General features: G+C 41.2%; 1 protein-coding gene across 2 annotated transcripts in view; it reads left to right on the top strand.

Annotated features, from left to right (window-relative positions):
* The window catches only part of LOC124798418, a 141838-nt gene that overhangs the window by 78618 nt on the left and 38868 nt on the right, over positions 1-24352 (top strand). The window contains exon 5 of one of the 2 annotated variants that reach the window (XM_047261816.1): positions 18299-18573. The exons of the other annotated variant lie outside the window; for it this stretch is intronic. Coding sequence (XP_047117772.1) covers positions 18299-18573 — 275 coding nt within the window. The remainder of the gene's footprint in view (positions 1-18298; positions 18574-24352) is intronic. 2 annotated transcript variants of the gene reach the window in all.

Genomic DNA, 24352 nt, shown 5'->3' on the forward strand with positions numbered 1-24352 from the left:
TAAGCTGTCAGGTTTTCGAATCTCGTCTGGTACAGTTCCCACCAACCAGTCTTTCTTTCTCATCCCAACTGGTAAGTCTTCCCTGACCCAGGGTTCTTGGCAACTTTTCCAAACTCTCCATGTTTCCTAAATCTCACCAGTCCTTTTCCTTCATCCCTCTTCCTCCCCCTTCAATCCTTCTGCCAGAAGAAAGAGCCACTGGCTCTGAAAGCTTGCAAATTTCAATACAATTATAAGTGTGTTCTCCTGCCAGTACTTGGTGAGTAAATTTTTTAATCTATTCAGGTACATTATATTTTCAAAAACTGATTATTTTTGTTGATATGCTGTGTTATGCTAGAATGTATAGAAAGACAATATAAATTTAAAAGCCAAATACAACTTTAACAGAAAAGAAGACAGTTTGAAATTAGATATGTTGTGAGCCATAGCTCTAAATAAAACAAACAGTGCCAACTCTTCCACCCTGCAAGCTCATATGTTGGCATGATTCTGTGACCATTGTGTGGATATTTATAAACAGTTTGGCTTGCTGGGCTTGTTTCAGACTGGCTGTAACTGCTTTCTGAGTCTTTAAAGACTCTGATAAAACTGAAGAAACTGCAAAAAGGTGGGAATTTAAGGAGATGGGACCTGGATAAACTGAGGTTGTACAGAGTTTCAGGGAGAGCACAAGGGAACAATTGACAGGAATGGGGGAAAGAAATACACTAGAAGAAAAATGGGTAACTTTGAGGGATGAAGTAGTGAAGGCAGCAGACAATAAAGTAGGTAAAAAGATGACGGCTACTAAAAATCCTTGGGTAACAGAAGAAATATTGAACTTAATTGATAAAAGGAGAAAATATAAAAATGCAGTAAATGGAGCAGGCAAAAAGGAATACAAACGTCTCAAAAATGAGATTGACAGGAGGTGCAAAATGGCTAATCAGGGATGGCTAGAGGACAAATGTAAGGATGTAGAGGCGTATCTCACCTGGGGTAAGGAAAATTAAAGAGACCTTTGGAGAAAAGAGAACTACTTGTATGAATATCAAGAGCTCAGATGGAAACCCAGTTCTAAGCAAAGAAGGGTAAGCAGAAAGGTGGAAGGAGTATATAGAGGGTCTATACAAGGGCGATGTACTTGAGGACAATATTATGGAAATGGAAGAAGATGTAGATGAAGATGAAATGGGAGATATGATACTGCGTGAAGAGTTTGACAGAGCACTGAAAGACCTGAGTCGAAACAAGGCCCCGGGAGTAGACAACATTCCATTAGAGCTGTTGACAGCCTTGGGAGAGCCAGTCCTGACAACACTCTACCATCTGGTGGGCAAGATGTATGAGACAGGCGAAATACCCTCAGACTTCAAGAAGAATATAATAATTCCAATCCCAAAGAAAGCAGGTGTTGACAGATGTGAAAATTACTGAACTATCAGTTTAATAAGTCACAGCTGCAAAATACTAACGCAAATTCTTTACAGACGAATGGAACTGGTAGAAGCCGACTTCGGGGAAGATCAGTTTGGATTCCGTAGAAATATTGTAACATGTGAGGCAATACTGACCCTACGACTAATCTTAGAAGCTAGATTAAGGAAAGGCAAACCTACATTTCTAGCATTTGTAGACTTAGAGAAAGCTTTTGACAATGTTGACTGGCATACTCTCTTTCAAATTCTGAAGGTGGCAGGGGTAAAATACAGGGAGCGAAAGGCTATTTACAATTTGTACAGAAACCAGATGGCAGTTATAAGAGCCGAGGGACACGAAAGGGAAGCAGTGGTTGGGAAGGGAGTGAGATAGGGTTGTAGCCTCTCCCCGATGTTATTCAATCGGTATATTGCGCAATGAGTAAAGGAAACAAAAGATAAATTTGGAGTAGGTATTAAAATCCATGGAGAAGAAATAAAAACATTGAGATTCGCCGATGACATTGTAATTCTGTCAGAGACAGCAAAGGACTTGGAAGAGCAATTGAACAGAATGGATAGTGTCTTGTAAGGAGGATATAAGATGAACATCAACAAAAGCAAAACGAGGATAATGGAATGTAGTTGAAATAAGTCGGGTGATGCTGAGGGAATTAGATTAGGAAATGAGACACTGAACGTAGTAAAGGAGTTTTGCTATTTGGGGAGCAAAATAACTGATGATGGCCGAAGTAGAGAGGATATAAAATGTAGACTGGCAAAGGCAAGGAAAACGTTTCTGAAGAAGAGAAATTTGTTAACATCGAGTATAGATTTAAGTGTAAGGAAGTCATTTCTGAAAGTATTTGTATGGAGTGTAGCCATGTATGGAAGTGAAACATGGATGATAAATAGTTTGGATAAGAAGAGAATAGAAGCTTTCGAAATGTGGTGCTACAGAAGAATGCTGAAGATTAGATGGGTAGATCACATAACTAATGAGGAGGTAGTGAATAGGATTGGGGAGAAGAGAAGTTTGTGGCAAAACTTGACTAGAACAAGGGATCGGTTGGTAGGACATGTTCTGAGGCATCAAGGGATCACTAATTTAATATTGGAGGCCAGTGTGGAAGGTAAAAATCGTAGAGGGAGACCAAGAGATGAAAACACTAAGCAGATTCAGAAGGATGTAGGTTGCAGTAGTTACTGGGAGATGAAGGAGCTTGCACAGGATAGAGTAGCATGGAGAGCTGCATCAAACCAGTCTCAGGGCTGAAGACTACAACAAACAACAACAAAGACTCTGAAGATGTCTCCAGCTTTGGAAGATGAAATGTTAGAGAGAGAATTATACCTTAGACCATGGCATAAAGCCAATAGAACTAATATCACCAATAATGCAAATACTGGCAATGAAAGCTTGCATTTTGGTCCTTATATTGTCTGCCATGTTATTATTGTGTTGTTGTGGTCTTCAGTCCTGAGACTGGTTTGATGCAGCTCTCCATGCTACTCTATCCTGTGCAAGCATCTTCATCTCCCTGTACTTACTGCAACCTACATCCCTCTGAATCTGCCTAGTGTATTCATCTCTTGGCCTCCCTCTACAATTTTTACCTTCCACACTGCCCTCCCATATTAAATTGGTGATCCCTTGATGCCTCAGAACATGTCCTACCAACCGATCTTTTCTTCTAGTCAAGTTGTGCCACAAACTTCTCTTCTCCCCAATCCTATTCAATACCTCCTCATTAGTTATGTGATCTACCCATCTAATCATCAGCATTCTTCTGTAGCACCACATTTCAAAAGCTTCTATTCTCTTCTTGTCCAGACTATTTATCGTCCATGTTTCACTTCCATACATGGCTACACTCCATACAAATACTTTGAGAAATGACTTCCTGACACTTAAATCTATACTCGATGTTAACAAATATCTCTTCTTCAGAAACGCTTTTCTTGCCATTGCCAATCTACATTTTATATCCTCTCTATTTCGACCATCATCAGTTATTTTTCTCCCCAAATAGCAAAACTCCTTTACTACTTTAACCCTTTCAGACCCCCACCCAAACTTGAAATGAAAATTTTGAAATAAATGCATTTTTGTAACTAAAAAAAATATAGAATCGTGGACCAATTGGTTAGAAAATTTTATTTTTTAATTTTGATACAAATTTTGAACCCACACGATTGTGTGGGTCGGGATTATCTTACATATTTATGTCATTTCTTGAAGTGATATACACGAAAGCAATTACTGTCTTTTGACAAACACAAATAAATATTACACCTCAGACATCTTGTTCTCGTCCTCTTCTTGCAATTTTTTTGCCTGCAGCAACGAGCTGAAGGCATATCATCAACAGTTGGCCAGTGATGATATCCGTCTAGCTGCTTCTCATCACATGGTGTGTTTGCTGGTTTGTACATTTTATTTGGTGGCTCTTCATCGGATTCACTTTCATGTTCCTTTCCTGAAGAAGAAGAAATTAGCGCTTCACCAATCACTTGTCGGAATCCACGAAGATCTAATTTCCTGTCCGACCTCACTCTCTGAGTGCGAAAAAATTTGGATGTGAATGGTCTTTTTCTCCAACTGGACAAATGACGATGTGTTTCCACTGTTTTTTTAGAATTCATTTTACTGTGTTCACTGGGAAATTGTCCTGAACTTCTGGTGCAACTGGTAATATTGTTGCAGAAGCATTGTTACAATTTTCCTCCTCATCAGAAGATTCAGAGCTTTCTCCAAGTTTAGGTTTGATTGTTGGAAGAGTCCAAATTGTATCTAACAATTCGTCATCACTACTGAAGACTTCCACTTCAGAGTCATCTAATATAGCTAGAATTTCCTCGTCAGTAAGCCCTAAAACGAAACAAACAAACGAACTGTGAAAATAATGCGTAAATACAATAGTAAAATGACTTATATATTCCGTAATCTGTTTCGAATTGTAACCACAAACTTCGACCGAAATGGACCATATGCCGGTAAAATAGTCCCAACACGCACAATTGTGCGTGTGGATGCTACAGTCATTGTAGCTATGAAAGTATTCAAATAATTGTGGCGGACATATTTTTATTTACTTCTGTACACTTTTCGGAATCTCAAACACATTTTTCCAAATGTCAAAATGCGATAAATAGAGCACAACAAACATTTACCTCGACAGACATGCTTCCGACCCGCCATATTAAAAATTCCCAAAGATTAAGACACAATATATCATGTCTGTAATGAGATATCAATATAAATCGAGTTGTGTTCGAAACAGCGATTCCTGCACACTCGTGTGACTTGGGAATCAACTGCATAGCTGAATAATATGATGCTGCAACGCAAATAAACCGCACCCACACAATTATGCGTATCGGGTCTGAAAGGGCTATGTGTCTCATTTCCTAATCTAATTCCCTCAGTATCACCCGTCTTAATTCAGCTACATTCCATTATCCTCGTTTTGCTTTTGTTGATGTTCATCTTATATCCTCCTTTCAAGACACTGTCCATTCCGTTCAGCTGCTCTTTCAGGTCCTTTGCTGTCTCTGACAGAATTACAATGTCATCGGCGAATCTCAATGTTTTTATTTCTTCTCCATGGATTTTAATACCTACTCCAAATTTATCTTTTGTTTCCTTTACTCATTGCGCAATATACCAATTGAATAACATCGGGGAGAGGCTACAACCCTATCTCACTCCCTTCCCAACCACTGCTTCCCTTTCATGTCCCTCGACTTTTATAACCGTCATCTGGTTTCTGTACAAATTGTAAACAGTCTTTCGCTCCCTGTATTTTACCCCTGCCACCTTCAGAATTTCAAAGAGAGTATTCCAGTCAACATTGTCAAAAGCTTTCTCTAAGTCTACAAATGCTAGAAACCGAGGTTTTACTTTCCTTAATCTTCCTTCTAAGATAAGTCTTAAGGTCAGTATTGCCTCACGTGTTCCAACATTTCTACGGAATCCAAACTGATCTTCCCCAAGGTCGGCTTCTACCAGTTTTTCCATTCGTCTGTAAAGAATTCGTGTTAGTATTTTGCAGCCGTGACTTATTAAACTGATAGTTCAGTAATTTTCACATCTGTCAACACCTGCTTTCTTTGGAATTGGAATTATTATATTCTTCTTGAAGTCTGAGGGTATTTCGCCTGTCTCATACATCTTGCCCACCAGATGGTAGAGTGTTGTCAGGACTGGCTCTCCCAAGGCTGTCAGTAATTCTAATAGAATGTTGTCTACTCCCGGGGCCTTGTTTCGACTCAGGTCTTTCAGTGCTCTGTTAAACTCTTCATGCAGTATTGTATCTCCCATTTCATCTTCATCTACATCCTCTTCCATTTCCATAATATTGTCCTCAAGTACATCGCCCTTGTAGAGACCCTCTATATACTCCTTCCACCTTTCTGCTTTCCCTTCTTTGCTTAGAACTGGGTTTCCATCTGAGTGCTTGATATTCATACAAGTGGTTTTCTTTTCTCCAAAGGTCTTTTTAATTTTCCTGTAGAGAGCATCTTTCTTACCCCTAGTGAGATAACTCTCTACATCCTTACATTTGTCCTCTAGCCGTCCCTGCTTAGCCATTTTCCACTTCCTGTCGATCTCATTTTTGAGACGTTTGTATTCCCTTTTGCCTGCTTCATTTACTGCATTTTTATATTTTCTCCTTTCATCAATCAAATTCAATATTTCTTCTGTTACCCAAGGATTTCTACTAGCCTTCGTTTTTTTACCTACTTGATCCTCTGTTGCCTTCACTACTTCATCCCTCAAAGCTACCCATTCTTCTTCTACTGTATTTCTTTCCCCCATTCCTGTCAACCATTCCCTAATGCTCTCCCTGAAGCTCTCTACAACCTCTGATTTAGTCAGTTTATCCAGGTCCCATCTCCTTAAATTCCCACCTTTTTGTAGTTTCTTCAGTTTTAGTCTACAGTTCATAACCAATAGATTGTGGCCAGAGTCCACATCTGCCCCTGGAAATGTCTTATAATTTAAAACCTGGTTCCTAAATCTCTGTCTTACCATTATATAATCTATCTGACACCTGTCAGTATCTCCAGGCTACTTCCATGTATACAACCTTCTTTTATGATTCTTGAACCAAGTGTTAGCTATGATTAAGTTGTGCTCTGTGCAAAATTCTACCCCCCAATCCATATTCACCTACTATGTTTCCTTCTCTCCCTTTTCCTACTCTCGAATTCCAATCACCCATGACTATTAAATTTTCGTCTCCCTTCACCACCTGAATAATTTCTTTTATCTCATCATACATTTGATCAATTTCTTCATCATCTGCAGAGCTAGTTGGCATATAAACTTGTACCACTGTAGTAGGCATGGGCCTCGTGTCTATCTTGGCCACAATAATGCATTCACTATGCTGTTTATAGTAGCTTAACTGCACTCCTATTTTCCTATTCATTATTAAACCTACTCCTGCATTACCCCTATTTGATTTTGTATTTATAACCCTGTATTCACCTGACCAAAAGTCTTGTTCCTCCTACCACCGAACTTCACTTTTTCCCACTATATCTAACTTTAACCTATCCATTTCCCTTTTTAAATTTTCTAACCTACCTGCCCGATTAAGAGATCTGACATTCCACGCTCCGGTCCGTAGAACACCAGTTTTCTTTCTCCTGATAACGACGTCCTCTTGAGTAGTCCTCGCCCGGAGATCCGAATGGGGGACTATTTTACCTCCGGAATATTTTACCCAAGAGGACGCCATCATCATTTAACCATACAGTAAAGCTGCATGTCCTCGGGAAAAATTACAGCTGTAGTTTCCTCTTGCTTTCAGCCGTTCGCAGTACCAGCACAGCAAGGCTGTTCTGGTTAGTGTTACAAGGCCAGATCAGTCAATCATCCAGACTGTTGCCCCTGCAACTACTGAAAAGGCTGCTGCCCCTCTTCAGGAACCACACGTTTGTCTGGCCCCTCAACAGATACCCCTCCGTTGTGGTTGCACCTATGGTACGGCCATCTGTATCACTGAGGCACGCTAGCCTCCCCACCAATGGCAAGGTCCATGGTTCATGGGGGTCCAGGTCATTAACATACAGCTTAAACATCAGGGATTCCAACACTCTTTCCTGGAATGTGACAGAATTACTTCTACTTCTGTCAATGGCTCCCCATCCAGCATAACAGGCTGCGCCTTCCCTACCGAGAAATCCTTGGTCCAGGCAGAAATTTCCTTTGCTACCCCATATGAACACGTTTTAGCTGATATGTGTTGATGTGATCCTTTCGTCAGATACTAGTGGAAGTCATGGAAATTGCCAGGACCAGTGCTTTCAGGATGTCTTGTGTGAATTAGTTGGGTTTCACATGGCTGAAGTTTATCAAATCTGTGCTGGTCAGCATTGAGATAACTCATTATGCTTTCACACAGAATATTTTCTAAGGCTCTACAACACATGGAAGTCATTGCTATTGGGCAATAGTTTTGCCGATCATTTCTGCTACGTACCTCTTTGAGGTATGTACGATATATTATGGTTAAGAGAGGGACTAATTCAGCTGCAAATTCTGTTAAGAATTTGACAAGGATTCTGTTAGACCACGAGACCTTGTTCAGTTTTAGTGATTCCAGCTATTTCTCAATGTCGCTGAAAGTAACCTTCATAGCAGAATGAAATTTTCACTCTGCAGTGGATTGTGCTCTGATTTGAAACTTCCTGGCATATTTAAACTGTGTGGCAGGCCGAGACTCGATTTTGCCAGGAAGTGTCAGAACAGTGCACACTCTGCTGCAGAGTGAAAATTTCATTCTGGAAACATGCCCCAGGCTGTGGCTGAGCCATGTCTCCACAATATTCTTTCTTGTGGTAGCGTTGGTCCTGCAAGTTTTGCAGGAGAACTCCTGTGAAGTTTGGAAGGTAGGAGATGAGGTAGTGGCGGAAGTATAATTCTGAAGATGGGGCATGAGTCATGTTTGATAGCTCAGTTGGAAGAGCACTTGCCCGCGATAGGCAAAGGTCCCCAGTTTGAGTCTCGGATTGGCACACAATTTTAATCTGCCAGGAAGTTTCAATCTCCATACCACTCATCTCTGCGGAAGTGTGAGAATTAAACTGGGATAGTATTCCTGAGTCTCCATTTGTAAAGGAACATTTGAAACTTTGTGATTTCTGCTTTTACTCTTTCAGTTCTTATGTCATCTGTGAGCATTCGAACACTAACTTTTCTGTTCCTAACTGATTTTATGTATGACAAGATTTTCCACTAACTGCTGCGTTACTAACTTCTCTGTTCCTAACTGATTTTATGTATGACAAGATTTTCCACTAACTGCTGCGTTACTAACTGATTTTATGTATGACCAGATTATCTTTGGGTTTTGTGAGGTCTTTTGATAAGAATCTGCTGTGGTAGTCATTGAAGGCTTCACATATTGCCCTTTTGACAGCCAATTGCATCTCATTCAGCACCTATAGTATTATATCAGAAATCAGTAATTTTGTATAGAGATATAGTTTTGCCATTTGTGTATACTTAGAAACAAAAAACTATGTTTCCTCTTCTACAATCTATTTCTTTTGTCAGATTGCAATTGCTTTTTGAGACAAAATTAGTCCTAATACTGAGTGTAATAAAAGTACTGCATCAGAATTTGTAATGTGTTTTAGTTAGAACTGAAGACACCTAATTAAAAAAATAATTAAATTAATGAGGTAGTTTAATAACTGAATAATTATCATGTTAAAATTACAAAGAAACAAAAAGATCAGCTACTACCTACCTTTAGGGGTGCAGTTCCTAGTACTATCTGTTGTGACAAGGAAGGTTTCAGTTGGGTGAAGAGTGAAAATGGATTTGAGATGTCCCATGGGATAGTTGGTACCGTTTGTAACAGTGAATGTGACCCTTGTTCTGCACCAACATACCAGGTACACAAAACCTATTAACCATTGAGCAGTACCTGTCTCAACACCTACTTGAAAGTCTCCCTCTTTCATTGTTACATTAGCCATCTTCATCCTTACTCATACCGTATTTACTCGAATCTAAGCCGCACTCGAATCTAAGCTGCACTTGAAAAATGAGACTCGAAATCAAGGAAAAAAAATTTTCCCAAATCTAAGCCGCACCTGAAATTTGAGACTCGAAATTCAAGGGGAGAGAAAAGTTTTAGGCCGCACCTCCAAATCGAAACAAAGTTGGTCACTTGTAATATGAGGCACAATTTAGGTCGAATGAATGACGATGCAGCTACAGTAGTTTGGTTTGAGTCGTAAGCTTAGCAGTTAAGCTTTACTAGGTAGTCATTGCTATGCGTCAGGCGCTCCGTCCATATTTATACGGGTACCCGTCCTTTTTCACGTGCTTCGTCTGGTTTGAACTGATTGCTTATTTTTCTTTGATCTGTTAAGTGCCGTTCTCTTTGTTTTAGGTGTTTATGTCACTCTAAGCTGAAATGCATTAATACCGCTGCTTACAATTAAAAAACAAAAGAGAGGAATCGTCTCATTAGTGAAACAATGGGAAGATACTGCTATTTGTTGTTACTTACACTGCTGCTGTCTTCGATAATGATCAACAATAACCAAATAATGGACTGCGTATAATAGAAGATGTTCTGAATGAGAGTTTAGCGAAAATTTTTCTCCGTTTGAAAATATTTGCAGATGCCTCTTTAGTACATTACATTCTGCACAGAAATTAGAGTCATCTTAGATTTAAAAATCTAGTCAATTGCTGTGCTTCATTTCTGACTGTACCACTATTAGGCATAAGAATAATACGAATATAAACATGACATGATATTTATATTCTTCCGCGTTTGCTGTTGTCTCACTCAAGTTTCGTAGTTTATTAGGTAGACAGGATTTAAATGAGATAGAAGCAAACACGAAACAATACATGGCAAAATGTTTATATTCGTATTATTCTTATGGTGCAGAGAATACTGCATGTGATTCACAATACATACAAGTCCCTAATAGCAACCATCTCTTCTCACAGGTAGGAAAAAATTCAGAACATACAGTTGGCCATATTGACAAACATCCCAGTCTTGCCAGTCGGATTTTCGTAGTACATTGAAATGCTGCTACATTCGGAGATGAACAATACGGAATGTGTATTTACTTCGTTGGATAATGTATGAAAATGCAGTGGTCAAAACTCGGGGCGGAGAAAAAAGCTCATTTTCCACATTTTTTTTTTTAATTTATTTACTGACGCAGAGGTTTTGGCGCCAGTATTTATCTTTGTGCCTGTGTAGCGCTACATATATTCGACGGCGGAACTTAGTTGTGATGGCACCTACCAAAATTTTTCAGAACTTCCGCTTACTTTGCACTCAATTCTAAGCCGCAGGCGGTTTTTTGGATTACAAAAACCGGAAAAAAAGTGCGGCTTACATTCGAGTAAATATGGTAACTTTTTCACCATTGAGGGCCATACCTACAAACAAATGAGGGAGACATCTATGGAAGCCATGATACCTCATCTTACATCAACATTCTCATTGACTACATTGAAGAGGTATTCCTCAGCACTCAGCATCTGTGCCACCATAGTTTGGTAGAGTTTCATTGGCAGTCCATTTGTGATGTGGATTCATGGTGAAGAACAATTCCTTCATTTCCTGCAACAGCTTAATTTCTTTTCCCAACTTAAATTTACATGTTAATTCTCCAAAATTGAAGTCACTTTTTTGAGCATTGATCACCATCCAGTTGCATCCAAAAGTCAATCAACATCAAACCAATCAGTAAGCTACAATTCTCCACTTTGCCAGCTGTTATCCCTTCCATGTCAAACACCCCCTTCCCTATAGTCTGTCTATTAGTAGTAAAGATATCTGCCCCAATGCCAAATCCCTCTACATATCTCTGAATAACCTCTCCCAGGCCTTTGTCTGCCACAACTTCCCCACTGAATGCATCCATAAATAAATTTCGCAGTCAGTCTCCCCCTCTGGCCCTCCAACCAACATAACTCCCACTCTCAGAAAAGTTTTAAGCACCTTCTTTGTCAACAGTTTCTGTCAGAGTCTTGAATGTCTCAATAGATTAGTCCTCCAGGACTATAGCTTCCTGAAATGTGGTTTAGAAATGAGATCATCAGTCCTTGATATCGATTCCCCACTGCCCACTGTCACCTCCCATTGGCCTCCTAACATCCTCGACATTCTTGTAAAATTGTGATTTTCCCTGAACATTACCTCTACCCTTAGGTTTCTAACCCTGAAGTAGCTCCCACTGTAAAGTCTGCATGCGTACACACTCACTACCATTGATTCCAGCCCCACCACAGGTAAATTCTACATTAGTAGCAGCAAAACATTTGAAACTAACGATATTTTCACAAACTGGTATGTTCACTGCCTGGCTTATTATGTAGCACGAAAGCATAACTGGACCCAAGATAACAGTCTGCCATTTGCTGAGCAGATTCGGCAGGGTGACCCAAGAGACCTGAAAGAGTGCTTTACAATGTGGGCCATTTGTATTCTCTCATTCCTCATTAATTTCCTTAAACTCTGGGCATGGAAGCTTGCTATTGAATGTACACTCCATCCCTCCACAATCCTGTGCTTTCCAGTAACGAAAAGCCCCCTTCGACCTTTATGGTAAACTTTCAACATTTACTGTATTATTTTCTTATTTATTTACTCTTTTACCTTTATTTTCATTTTTCCCCTCCTTTTTCCACTCTACCTTCTCTCTTCTTTTCTTCTCTGTCCCACTATCTACTTTTCTCTTTTTATTCCTTAACTCTCAAATAGGTGTGCCAATTTTCTTAACACAAGTGTATGCATTGCATACTTTGTACACATGTAAAGAATATCTGTGTTTGTGTTACCAAGGCAAACATACTGAGCAAAATCAGAGTTTAATCGCAGTTTAATTCAACAACAATAAAATGAACTTTGTGAGGTAAACCACTTACTAATTTAACAGTAATAAAATAAACTTTCATTGTATCACTCTGTTGTTGCATACAAGTGTTACTCCACAGTAATGATCCCCTCAGAGCATTAAACAGTGTAGTTACATCGGATCCCTGCCAAACGCTTAATTTGGTTACTAATGATCTCATAGACAACTGCCTTCTTGTGGGATTGTACTGCTAGCTCAGTATCTGGGTTATTTTCTTGCATGGATCATAATTTTTCGTATAGCTTGCTGTTTATTTTATATTACTGCTGCTCTCCTGGATATAGCACAAGACAACTTAACAACTGTGTTAGCTGGAACAGTGATGAAGGAATAGGTAGGGGCTTACAATTGTAAAACAAAGATGGACTGGTACAAGACAATGCTATTTGTAGTTGGAGTACCCACTGGAGAGTAATTTTATTTTCTTTCCACTTTTCATTTCTCTCATTTGTCTCTGTCTTTTAATGCTTTATGTCTATCATTTCTATTATCTCTGTACCGAAGTTGGCACATTGCTTACCAACATACCACCTTTCACGTCCTCTCTTGACAGTGCTCCCTGCCGCCGTTGGATAAGCAGCTGAGCAGCAAGTCGTATACTCCTAGCTCACTCATTTGTTATATAGTTTAATTCTTAATTTCTTTGCGTGTTTTTGGTACTTGCATTGTTTAATTCATAAATTTCTGGCGTATTATAGTATTTCAGAGTTGTAGCATCGCGCTTTAGTACCTGAACAGTGTAAATTCGCGTAGTCGCTAGTCTTCTGTTTTTGTTTTGAACGGCAGTGTCGGTTGGTCACAGTCAGTGTGCTCCCTGCCGCCGTTGGATAAGCAGCTGAGCAGCAAGTCGTATACTCCTAGCTCACTCATTTGTTATATAGTTTAATTCTTAATTTCTTTGCGTGTTTTTGGTACTTGCATTGTTTAATTCATAAATTTCGGGCGTATTATAGTATTTGAGAGTTGTAGCATCGCGTTTTAGTACCTGAACAGTGTAAATTCGCGTAGTCGTTAGTCTTCTGTTTTTGTTTTGAACGGCAGTGTCGGTTGGTCACAGTCAGTGTGCTCCCAGCCGCCGTTGGATAAGCAGCTGAGCAGCAAGTCGTATACTTCTAGCTCACTCATTTGTTATATAGTTTAATTCTTAATTTCTTTGCGTGTTTTTGGTACTTGCGTTGTTTAATTCATAAATTTAGGGCGTATTATAGTATTTGAGAGTGTAGCATTGCGTTTTAGTACCTGAATAGTGTAAATTCGCGTAGTCTCCTTCCGCCGCCGAGCAGTGTCAGCAGTGCGCAAGTAGCAGCATTACTGCATTTACTAGGCAATCTTGTATTTTAATAACCGTTTAAATTTTGTTGATTTGTTTGCGCTCTCTGTAGATTAGTTCAGACGTTCTTTGCAAAACAGTTTTTAGCATGGATAGGGACTGCAACTGCTGTGTTCGGATGCAGGCTGAGTTGGCATCTCTTCGCTCCCAGCTTCAGGCAGTGTTGGCTTCGGTCACACAGCTTGAGGCTGTTGCCAATGGGCATAACTGTGGGGGTCCGGATGGGGGTTTGTCGGGGACGGCCAGCTCGTCCCACGCACCCCCTGATCGGACTACGACTGTGGTTGCTCGGGATACTGCCCGCATTGAGGCTGATCCCTCACCTGTGGTAGAGTGGGAGGTCGTCTCAAGGTGTGGCAGGGGGCGAAAGACATTCCGGAGGGCTGAACGGAAAGCCTCTCCAGTTTGTCTGACGAACCGGTTTCAGGCTCTGTCTCAGGCTGATACTGATCTTCGGCCTGACATGGCTGCTTGTCCTGTTCCAGAGGTTGCCCCTCAGTCTGCAAGATCCGGGCAGTCGCAGAGGGTGGGCTTACTGGTAGTTGGGAGCTCCAACGTCAGGCGCGTAATGGGGCCCCTCAGGGAAATGGCAGCAAGAGAGGGGAAGAAAACCAATGTGCACTCCGTGTGCATACCGGGGGGAGTCATTCCAGATGTGGAAAGGGTCCTTCCGGATGCAATGAAGGGTACAGGGTGCACCCATTTGCAGGTGGTCGCTCATGTCGGCACCAATGATGTGTGTCGCTATGGATTGGAGGAAATCCTCTCTGGCTTCCGGCGGCTATCTGATTTGGTGAAGACTGCCAGTCTCGCTAGCGGGATGAAAGCAGAGCTCACCATCTGCAGCATCGTCGACAGGACTGACTGCGGACCTTTGGTACAGAGCCGAGTGGAGGGTCTGAATCAGAGGCTGAGACGGTTCTGCGACCGTGTGGGCTGCAGATTCCTCGACTTGCGCCATAGGGTGGTGGGGTTTCGGGTTCCGCTGGATAGGTCAGGAGTCCACTACACGCAACAAGCGGCTGCACGGGTAGCGGGGGTTGTGTGGCGTGGGCTGGGCGGTTTTTTAGGTTAGATGGCCTTGGGCAAGTACAGAAAGGGCAACAGCCTCAACGGGTGCAGGGCAAAGTCAGGACATGCGGGGACCAAGCAGCAATCGGTATTGTAATTGTCAACTGTCGAAGCTGCGTTGGTAAAGTATCAGAACTTCAAGCGCTGATAGAAAGCACCGAAGCTGAAATCGTTATAGGCACAGAAAGCTGGCTTAAGCCAGAGATAAATTCTGCCGAAATTTTTACAAAGGTACAGACGGTGTTTAGAAAGGATAGATTGCATGCAGCCGGTGGTGGAGTGTTCGTCGCTGTTAGTAGTAGTTTATCCTGTAGTGAAGTAGAAGTGGATAGTTCCTGTGAATTATTATGGGTGGAGGTTACACTCAACAACCGAACTAGGTTAATAATTGGCTCCTTTTACCGACCTCCTGACTCAGCAGCATTAGTGGCAGAACAACTGAGAGAAAATTTGGAATACATCTCACATAAATTTTCTCAGCATGTTATAGTCTTAGGTGGAGATTTCAATTTACCAGATATAGACTGGGACACTCAGATGTTTAGGACGGGTGGTAGGGACAGAGCATCGAGTGACATTATACTGGGTGCACTATCCGAAAATTACCTCGAGCAATTAAACAGAGAACCGACTCGTGGAGATAATATCTTGGACCTAATGATAACAAACAGACCCGAACTTTTCGACTCTGTATGTACAGAACAGGGAATCAGTGATCATAAGGCCGTTGCAGCATCCCTGAATATGGAAGTTAATAGGAATATAAAAAAAGGGAGGAAGGTTTATCTGTTTAGCAAGAGTAATAGAAGGCAGATTTCAGACTACCTAACAGATCAAAACGAAAATTTCTGTTCCGACACTGACAATGTTGAGTGTTTATGGAAAAAGTTCAAGGCAATCGTAAAATGCGTTTTAGACAGGTACGTGCCGAGTAAAACTGTGAGGGACGGGAAAAACCCACCATGGTACAACAACAAAGTTAGGAAACTACTGCGAAAGCAAAGAGAGCTTCACTCCAAGTTTAAATGCAGCCAAAACCTCTCAGACAAACAGAAGCTAAACGATGTCAAAGTTAGCGTAAGGAGGGCTATGCGTGAAGCGTTCAGTGAATTCGAAAGTAAAATTCTGTGTACCGACTTGACAGAAAATCCTAGGAAGTTCTGGTCTTACGTTAGATCAGTAAGTGGCTCGAAACAGCATATCCAGACACTATGGGATGATGATGGCATTGAAACAGAGGATGACACGCGTAAAGCTGAAATACTAAACACCTTTTTCCAAAGCTGTTTCACAGAGGAAGACCGCACTGCAGTTCCTTCTCTAAATCCTCGCACAAACGAAAAAATGGCTGACATCGAAATAAGTGTCCAAGGAATAGAAAAGCAACTGGAATCACTCAATAGAGGAAAGTCCACTGGACCTGACGGGATACCAATTCGATTCTACACAGAGTACGCGAAAGAACTTGCCCCCCTTCTAACAGCCGTGTACCGCAAGTCTCTAGAGGAACGGAGGGTTCCAAATGATTGGAAAAGAGCACAAATAGTCCCAGTCTTCAAGAAGGGTCGTCGAGCAGATGCGCAAAACTATAGACCTATATCTCTGACGTCGATCTGTTGTAGAATTTTAGAACATGTTTTTTGCTCGAGTATCATGTCGTTTTTGGAAACCCAGAATCTACTATGTAGGAATCAACATGGATTCCGGAAACAGCGATCGTGTGAGACCCAACTCGCTTTATTTGTTCATGAGACCCAGAAAATATTAGATACAGGCTCCCAGGTAGATGCTATTTTTCTTGACTTCCGGAAGGCGTTCGATACAGTTCCGCACTGTCGCCTGATAAACAAAGTAAGAGCCTACGGAATATCAGACCAGCTGTGTGGCTGGATTGAAGAGTTTTTAGCAAACAGAACACAGCATGTTGTTATCAATGGAGAGACGTCTACAGACGTTAAAGTAACCTCTGGCGTGCCACAGGGGAGTGTTATGGGACCATTGCTTTTCACAATATATATAAATGACCTAGTAGATAGTGTTGGAAGTTCCATGCGGCTTTTCGCGGATGATGCTGTAGTATACAGAGGAGTTGCAGCATTAGAAAATTGTAGCGAAATGCTGGAAGATCTGCAGCGGATAGGCACTTGGTGCAGGGAGTGGCAACTGACCCTTAATATAGACAAGTGTAATGTATTGCGAATACATAGAAAGAGGGATCCTTTATTGTATGATTATATGATAGCGGAACAAACACTGGTAGCAGTTACTTCTGTAAAATATCTGGGAGTATGCGTGCGGAACGATTTGAAGTGGAATGATCATATAAAATTAATTGTTGGTAAGGCGGGTACCAGGTTGAGATTCATTGGGAGAGTGCTTAGAAAATGTAGTCCATCAACAAAGGAGGTGGCTTACAAAACACTCGTTCGACCTATACTTGAGTATTGCTCATCAGTGTGGGATCCGTACCAGATCGGTCTGACGGAGGAGATAGAGAAGATCCAAAGAAGAGCGGCGCGTTTCGTCACAGGGTTATTTGGTAACCGTGATAGCGTTACGGAGATGTTTAATAAACTCAAGTGGCAGACTCTGCAAGAGAGGCGCTCTGCATCGCGGTGTAGATTGCTCGCCAGGTTTCGAGAGGGTGCGTTTCTGGATGAGGTATCGAATATATTGCTTCCCCCTACTTATACCTCCCGAGGAGATCACGAATGTAAAATTAGAGAGATTAGAGCGCGCACGGAGGCTTTCGCTACTGGAACAGGAAAGGGAGGTAATGACAGTGGCACGTAAAGTGCCCTCCGCCACACACCGTTGGGTGGCTTGCGGAGTATAAATGTAGATGTAGATGTAGATGTAGACAATTTTTTCACCATTGTGCCCTTGCAATGAGCATGTATCTCTCAGCCTAGAATCTGAGTGACTTGCCCTCTCTCCCCTAATCCAACCTTCCTTTGTCAGTCCCTCTTTCTATTTTGCTGAAAGAGTGTTTAATTCTGAAAGCTAGTATTATTATTTTCTTCTCAAGTGTTTGTGCCAGCAGTACTAGGAATTGTGTCTGCTGAATGTAAGTCCAGACTAACCTTTTTGTCTGTGTTTTTATCAATTTCTGTGATTGAATTTTCCATTTAATGCAATAATTATTCTGTGTTATTTGTGTCAATTGAGCTTGTACCCATTAAGCCATTGGTTCGATCTACATTTTTGTAAAGCACCATTTGCAGATGAAAATTGGTATTCTTTAACAATAATCATTTACATTATCAATATTTACTTTGATGTTTTATTAATAATAGTTTGATTTAAGTTGTCTCTACTGTCTCTAATTCATTTAAGATGAATGCCTTCATTGATGGACCCTGGTTGATTGACAACTCATTTATCATGGTCTCATTCAGTTGGTGCTCCATGTCTAAATTGCTTTGATTTCATCCCTTCCTTTTGTCTTGCCTTCACAGAGCATACCTGAAGTAATTCATCCCTTAGGGTGCTTGCTGTAGTTATTCTCAGGATATTGCTACATGAATAACTATGTGCAGATAGAAATGTATTTGATGATATGTACATTTCATTTGCAAAACAGGTTTTGCACAGGCCTATTTCCTGAAGGTGAAAGAGACATTGGAAGGGAAGGATAGCGATACTTATCAACTGTTTTTGGAAGTTCTAAATGATTTTGGAAGCAAAATAGCTACTGTTCCTGACTTGTACAGGAAGGTGTCTTCTGTTCTGCACAACTACCCTGATCTTGTCTCTGAATTTGTAGTTTTCCTTTTGCCAGAGCAAGCAATGCAATGTGGGAAATTAATGGAATATTTGATACTCACAAAGATGAGCAACTTTTTCAAGAGGCTGGAAGTAAGTATTCACAAGATTTGCATTTTAAAATGTAGTGTAAAATTAAGGAAATAATTTGTTGTGCTGAAAGGGCTGGGAAGAAGTGTGGGCATGGTAACATCTATAGAATACAATAAACAGGTTTGAACAGTAGGAAGAAATTTTCATGTATTATTAGATAATGTTTTTCAGTCAGACTTTGTAACATTGACCACAGCCATTTATTCTTCCAGTTTAAGACTTTGCGACATCTAAGGAAAAACGCAATTCAGCTGCAGTCCTTCAGTCATGACCATTGTGTATGATTCGTTTTGCTGTATCTAACTTTTTTTTCTTCAGGGTTTGATATTTTATACCATATTCTTTGTCAGTGTTTTAATCACTCCTGCACACTATGTTTATTCATTATAGTGTCCACATTTCACATTCTTTGCCTGAAAAATTGTCAGAATTTTGCTGAAGATTATCATGTCCTACAATTTTGGATGGCCCACAAAAGAACAGCTGCCCAGTGGCAGTCACCAGTAGTCTGTGATGGTACTATTAGGGCCTTAATCCGTTAGCTTAGTGCATCCCATTCATGTTCAATCAGCTTAAGTCTAGGAAGTGAACTGGGCACTATAGTGTCCTCATATTTCAGGCATTTGTCCACCAGGATAGCCCCTTGTGATCAGACATTGTCAACCATCAGTTGGATCCCACATCTATTTGCAAAACAACCATTTCAACATATCAGCCTTGTGGACCATAGTCTTCACATTCCTCACTCTCCAGGGTAATACACGACTCATTCATAAACAGGAAATTACTCCACTGTTCTTGGGTTCAGTCCCTGTGGGCAAGACACAACATTGTTTCATTCGTACAAGGGTTTAGTAACTGCAGAAGGCATGACTAGACCACTACTTGACTCGATCGCAGACTCGGTAACAACTGGGGAAAAGAACACTGTGAATGGGACTAACTCGGTGTGCAAATAGAAGTGTGAGAAGCATAGCACCTGTGCCCTGGGGGATATGTGAATGACAATAACTCAGCACACAGCTGGTGTGGGCAGCTAATGACTGAGCACATGACAACTCTCAGCATGAGTGCTAGAATATGTCCACTGTAGTCTAGCTCCGCAAGAGCACTGACCCATACTGCTTACTGCCACTCACAAGTAAACATTGACAGTTCTTCTGCCTCCATCAGGACAGGGGAATTCATCTAGTGAAACCTCTTAAAGCTGATGGTACAGAAGTAAGGGAGCTATTTGATCCAGAGGTTGTCATCAGTTCTGTGATGGGGGCCAGTACTGTGATGTCTTTAGAAAAACAGAACAAGATACGTAATAATCCTGGCTCTGGATTTTAGCATATCTTTAAGATTGACCCTGAAAACTTTAGAGGACACGCAAGATTGCTTGTGCATTCCCTAGTCATATTGTCATCATTGGAGAAGATTTTAATCATCCAACAGTCAGCTGGGAACATTATGGCTTTGGGAAAAAAAAAAGGTAGATATAAAGTAGGTTGCATAGATCAACAACTTGATATCTGTCATTATATTCCCAGTGGATTAATTTGATACATTTGAAGAGCTTGAAACTTTAAGTAATTAAAAAAGGAACAACAGCAGTTGTTAAATGAATTAAGCAATTTATGTAACAAAGCATGTTTCAAAATATTTTCTGATCTTTTACAGTGTCTCTTCTTCCTGTATTTTGGCTTTACCTTTGTAGTGTTTCCTTTTGTGCAGTTTACACTTAACTTTATTTATCAGTTGGTTTATAGAGCTTGCCTGTCAGTGACCAGCTTGCCAACCACAGATCGCCTCTGCAAGCATACATAATCTATTCCGCTTCTAGTTCACGTCTAACTCATCTACACCAGTAGTTAAGTGATTTTTTCGCTAGCTTTGACATCAGAAGACTTACCTTTACAGCGTTTTTTTTATATTGTACGTATTTTTAACCTTATATTTGTAATTTAAGATTTAGCAATTTCATACCATTATGTAGTTAACTGTAGCTTTCAGTTATGACAATCAGAGCACAGATATGTGAGTGCCTGTCTTGAGTCTGTTCAGTTGATGGGTTACCATATAATGTATTCAAGTACGTATAGTTGTATATAGAAGTTATTTTGGTTTGCTGTTTAGTTTCTTAGTCACTTATGAGTTGCATTTTGTTTGTTTTTATATGGTTTGCCTGATGATAACTTGGTAATAACTCGAAACCAGTGATGTTTCCATTTGGTGGTTTTGGCCACAGCCTGTGTCAGAAAAAAAGAAACACACACCATTCATTCACACACGCAAGCACACCTCACGCACACGACTGCCGACTCCAGCAGAATGCAACTATCACATGGGATGGAAGCAGCAGTCTCGATGGGGCAGGGAAGGGGAAGCGATAGTAATGTGCGGGTGGGGAGAGAGAAGCACTGTCTGATGGAGTGTACAGGGACTAGAATCCACCTTCAGAAAAGATTTCCTAATATTTAAATGTATATTAGATGTTAATAATTTCTCTTTTTCAGAAGGAATTTTGTGCTATTTTCAGTCTGCATTTTACAACCGGTCATTATCAGTTATTTTGCTGACCAGGTAGCAAAACTTGTCTACTACTTTAGTGTCTTGTTTCCTGATTTACATTTTCTCCCTGAACTTTAATTCCTACTTAAAATTTTTCTATAATTTCATTTACAGCTTGTTCAGTGTCCAGATTGAATAACGTGGGGGATAGGCTATAACCTTGTCTCACTCCTTCTCAAATACTGCTTCTCTTTCACGTTTATTTGACTCTTATAACTACAGTCTGGTTTCTGTACAATTTGTAAATAACTTTTCACTCACTGTATTTTATCTCTGCTACTTTCAAAATTTTAAAATGTGTAGTCCAGTCGACATTGTCAAAAGCAAACGATGGAAAGTCCAGGATGGAATGGTAACAAAATTTTGAAAATGATTGACTGCTATTCACCATGTAGAGGAGATGTTGAGTTGCAGACAGGCACAATGACAAGTGTTGTAACGGCGATCGGAACAGTCGCGGGGTTGAAGTGACTGAAACATGGCGGGACCCGCAGAGCGGCCCACGAACAACAACACAACAGGAGAGGATGGACATGACCAACGAAGGACATTACGACAACAACAAGAATACAGCAAAGTCAAGAAAACCAAACAAGACTACCACGTACACTCGTAAAGAAAACACAGAAGTAAATACGGTGTCTAATGCGAGGCGATATGTACTGAGATGTACACAAGGTTAGACTGGCAGGCTGAGCGACAGGCAGGCGCATAAGTACTCTATCAGGGACACCGCTATTGGCCACTGAAACTACGTGTTCTACTGTGGTGCCCTGACTCTAAATGCGGGCTTGGAGGCGCGCACTGCCACAGCTTATGGCGCGATGGTGCAGAGACCTCTATGGGTCTTCGATGTCCATGATGTCTGGTGGGAATTCAATTCCGCGGCGCGCGGTACCGGAATAAGACTGTACATTTTAGCTTTTGGCCAAAAGACCTTCTTCAGAAGTAGAAAACGGACACATTCCCACAAGCACAACTCAGACCCACATGGCCACAGTCTCTGGCTGCTCTGAGTTGTAACTGTGCCTGATTGGAACAGCAATCAAATGTTAGGTATTAGGATGAGATATGGGATGGGATGTGGAGGGGATGATAGCAGAGAGGGGTGAGGGAAGCTGTAATGCTGCTTGCGGGAGCATGCAGAGGTGTGGTGGAAACAGGTTAGGGCGCTAGGTTTGGTGGGTGGGGGGAAAGGGGAGTGGAGAAGGAGAGAAGTAAAGAAGGGGAAAAGAACTGTGGGTGCATTGGTGGAATAGAAGGCTGTGTTGTGATGGAGCAGGGGCAGGGAAGGGGATAGGTAAGTGGAGGACTGGGACTAGAAAAGGTAGAGGCCAGGGGAATTATGGAAACAAAGGCTGTATTGCAGGGAGAGGTCTCACTTGCGCAATTCAGAAAAGTTGTTATTGATAGGAGGTATCCTAATAGTGCATGCTGTGAAGCAATTGTTGAAATGAAGCAATGTGTGGATGGCAGCATATTCTGCAACTGGATGGTCCAGCTGTCTCTTGGACACAGTTTGTCAATGGCTATTCATATGGACAGACAGTTTGTTAGTCATTGTGCACACACAGAAAGCAGCACAGTGGTTGTAGCTTAGTTTGTAGATCCCATGACTGCTTTCACAGGTAGCCCTGCCGTTGATGGGATAGGAGATGACTGTGGTGGTGGTGGTGGTGGTGGTGGAGTTGGTGGTGGTGGGGATTTTGGTGGTGGTGGGAGGATGTATGGGACAGATGTTGCGTTTAGGTATATATTCAGGGATATGAACCATGAAGAAGGAATTGAGGCAGAGGTGGAGTATGGATGGGCAAGCATATTGTGTAGGTTTGGTGGGTGCCAGTAGACCATTGTGGGAGGGATGGCAAAGATAATGTGTAGGCTATTCCTAATTTCAGGACAAAACGAGAGGTAGTCAAAACCCTATTGATAATTCAGTTACTGCAGTCCTGGGTGATACTGAGTCATGAGGGGAGCACTCCTTTGTGGCTGGATGATGAGTATGTGGGAGGTGGTGGGTGACTGGAGAGGTAAGGCATGGGAGATCTGTTTCTTTGCTAGGTTAGGTGGGTAATTTTTGTCTGCGAAGACCGTAGAGAGACACCTGATATACTTGGATGGGGGGACTGCTCATCACTGTGGATGTGATGATGATGGGGGGATTGGTTGTGTGGCAGGAACTTCTTGGTATGGAATGGGAGACAGCTGTTGATGCGGAGGTATTGCTGGTGGTTGGTAGGTTTTATATGGACAGAGGTACTGAAGTAACCATCCTTGAGGTGGAGGTCAACATCGAGGAAGGTGCCATTTTGGGTTGAGGAGGACCATATAAAGTGAATGAATGGGGGAGAAAGTATTCAGGTTCTGATGGAATGTGGATAAGGCGTCTTCGCCTTCGGTCCGTATCACAAAGATGTTGTAAATGAATCTTGACCAGGTGAGGGGTTTGGGATTCTGGGTGCTTATGAAGGATTCCTCTAGATCAGGCCTGTTCATTGCTCTGCTTGTGCCAGCTGGCTCATGTTCATACCTTTAAGCAGTGAGCAATCGGCTGGCTGACATTGAGTAATTGTGGGGGAAGAGAAGGGGGGGGGGAGGGGAGGGGAGGGGCGCAAGAAGGAATCAGAACAAGGCAGTTCAGAGTGAGAAACTATTGCCAATGAGTCTATTCTGTAGTTACTATTGTTAGTTCTACAGAGATGTATCACTTCATGGTGGCTAATTAAAGCTTTCGTGATGGATTTATTTCCTAAGATGGTTGCATTGATGAGATATCACAGCGAAATGAAACTTACATTTCTTTCAGTTGATGAGGCAAAGAATACGGGGCAGCTACGTACAGAACCAGGTAATTCTTAAGAATGTTTTGGACGAAGTTTAAACTGACATCAACATGTATTTTGTGACTATGTTATTCACACATTAAACATAAAAATACTGGATGTCAATCTGTTCTACTAATTTTGCGTTTTACTAAAGTATCTATGTCTGATGCCACTTTCTAAGCACTGCTAATTTGAAGATAGCCTGTGAAGTTGCAGTCTGTGAGTGAGCTTCTGGGGACAGTCTTTGTTCTTTTTACTGTGGAGTAGCTGCAGACTTATGTATTCATGGTAATTGGTTTTGACAAAAAAATTTATGTGAATCTACAAGACTTATTATGAAATTTATCATGCAGCTCCCTGTGACACTATACGTGTATAAATTCTAGCTGTGACTAGGC

Source organism: Schistocerca piceifrons, chromosome 5 (genome assembly GCF_021461385.2).
Source record: "Schistocerca piceifrons isolate TAMUIC-IGC-003096 chromosome 5, iqSchPice1.1, whole genome shotgun sequence".
NCBI classification, from domain to species: Eukaryota; Metazoa; Arthropoda; class Insecta; order Orthoptera; family Acrididae; genus Schistocerca; species Schistocerca piceifrons.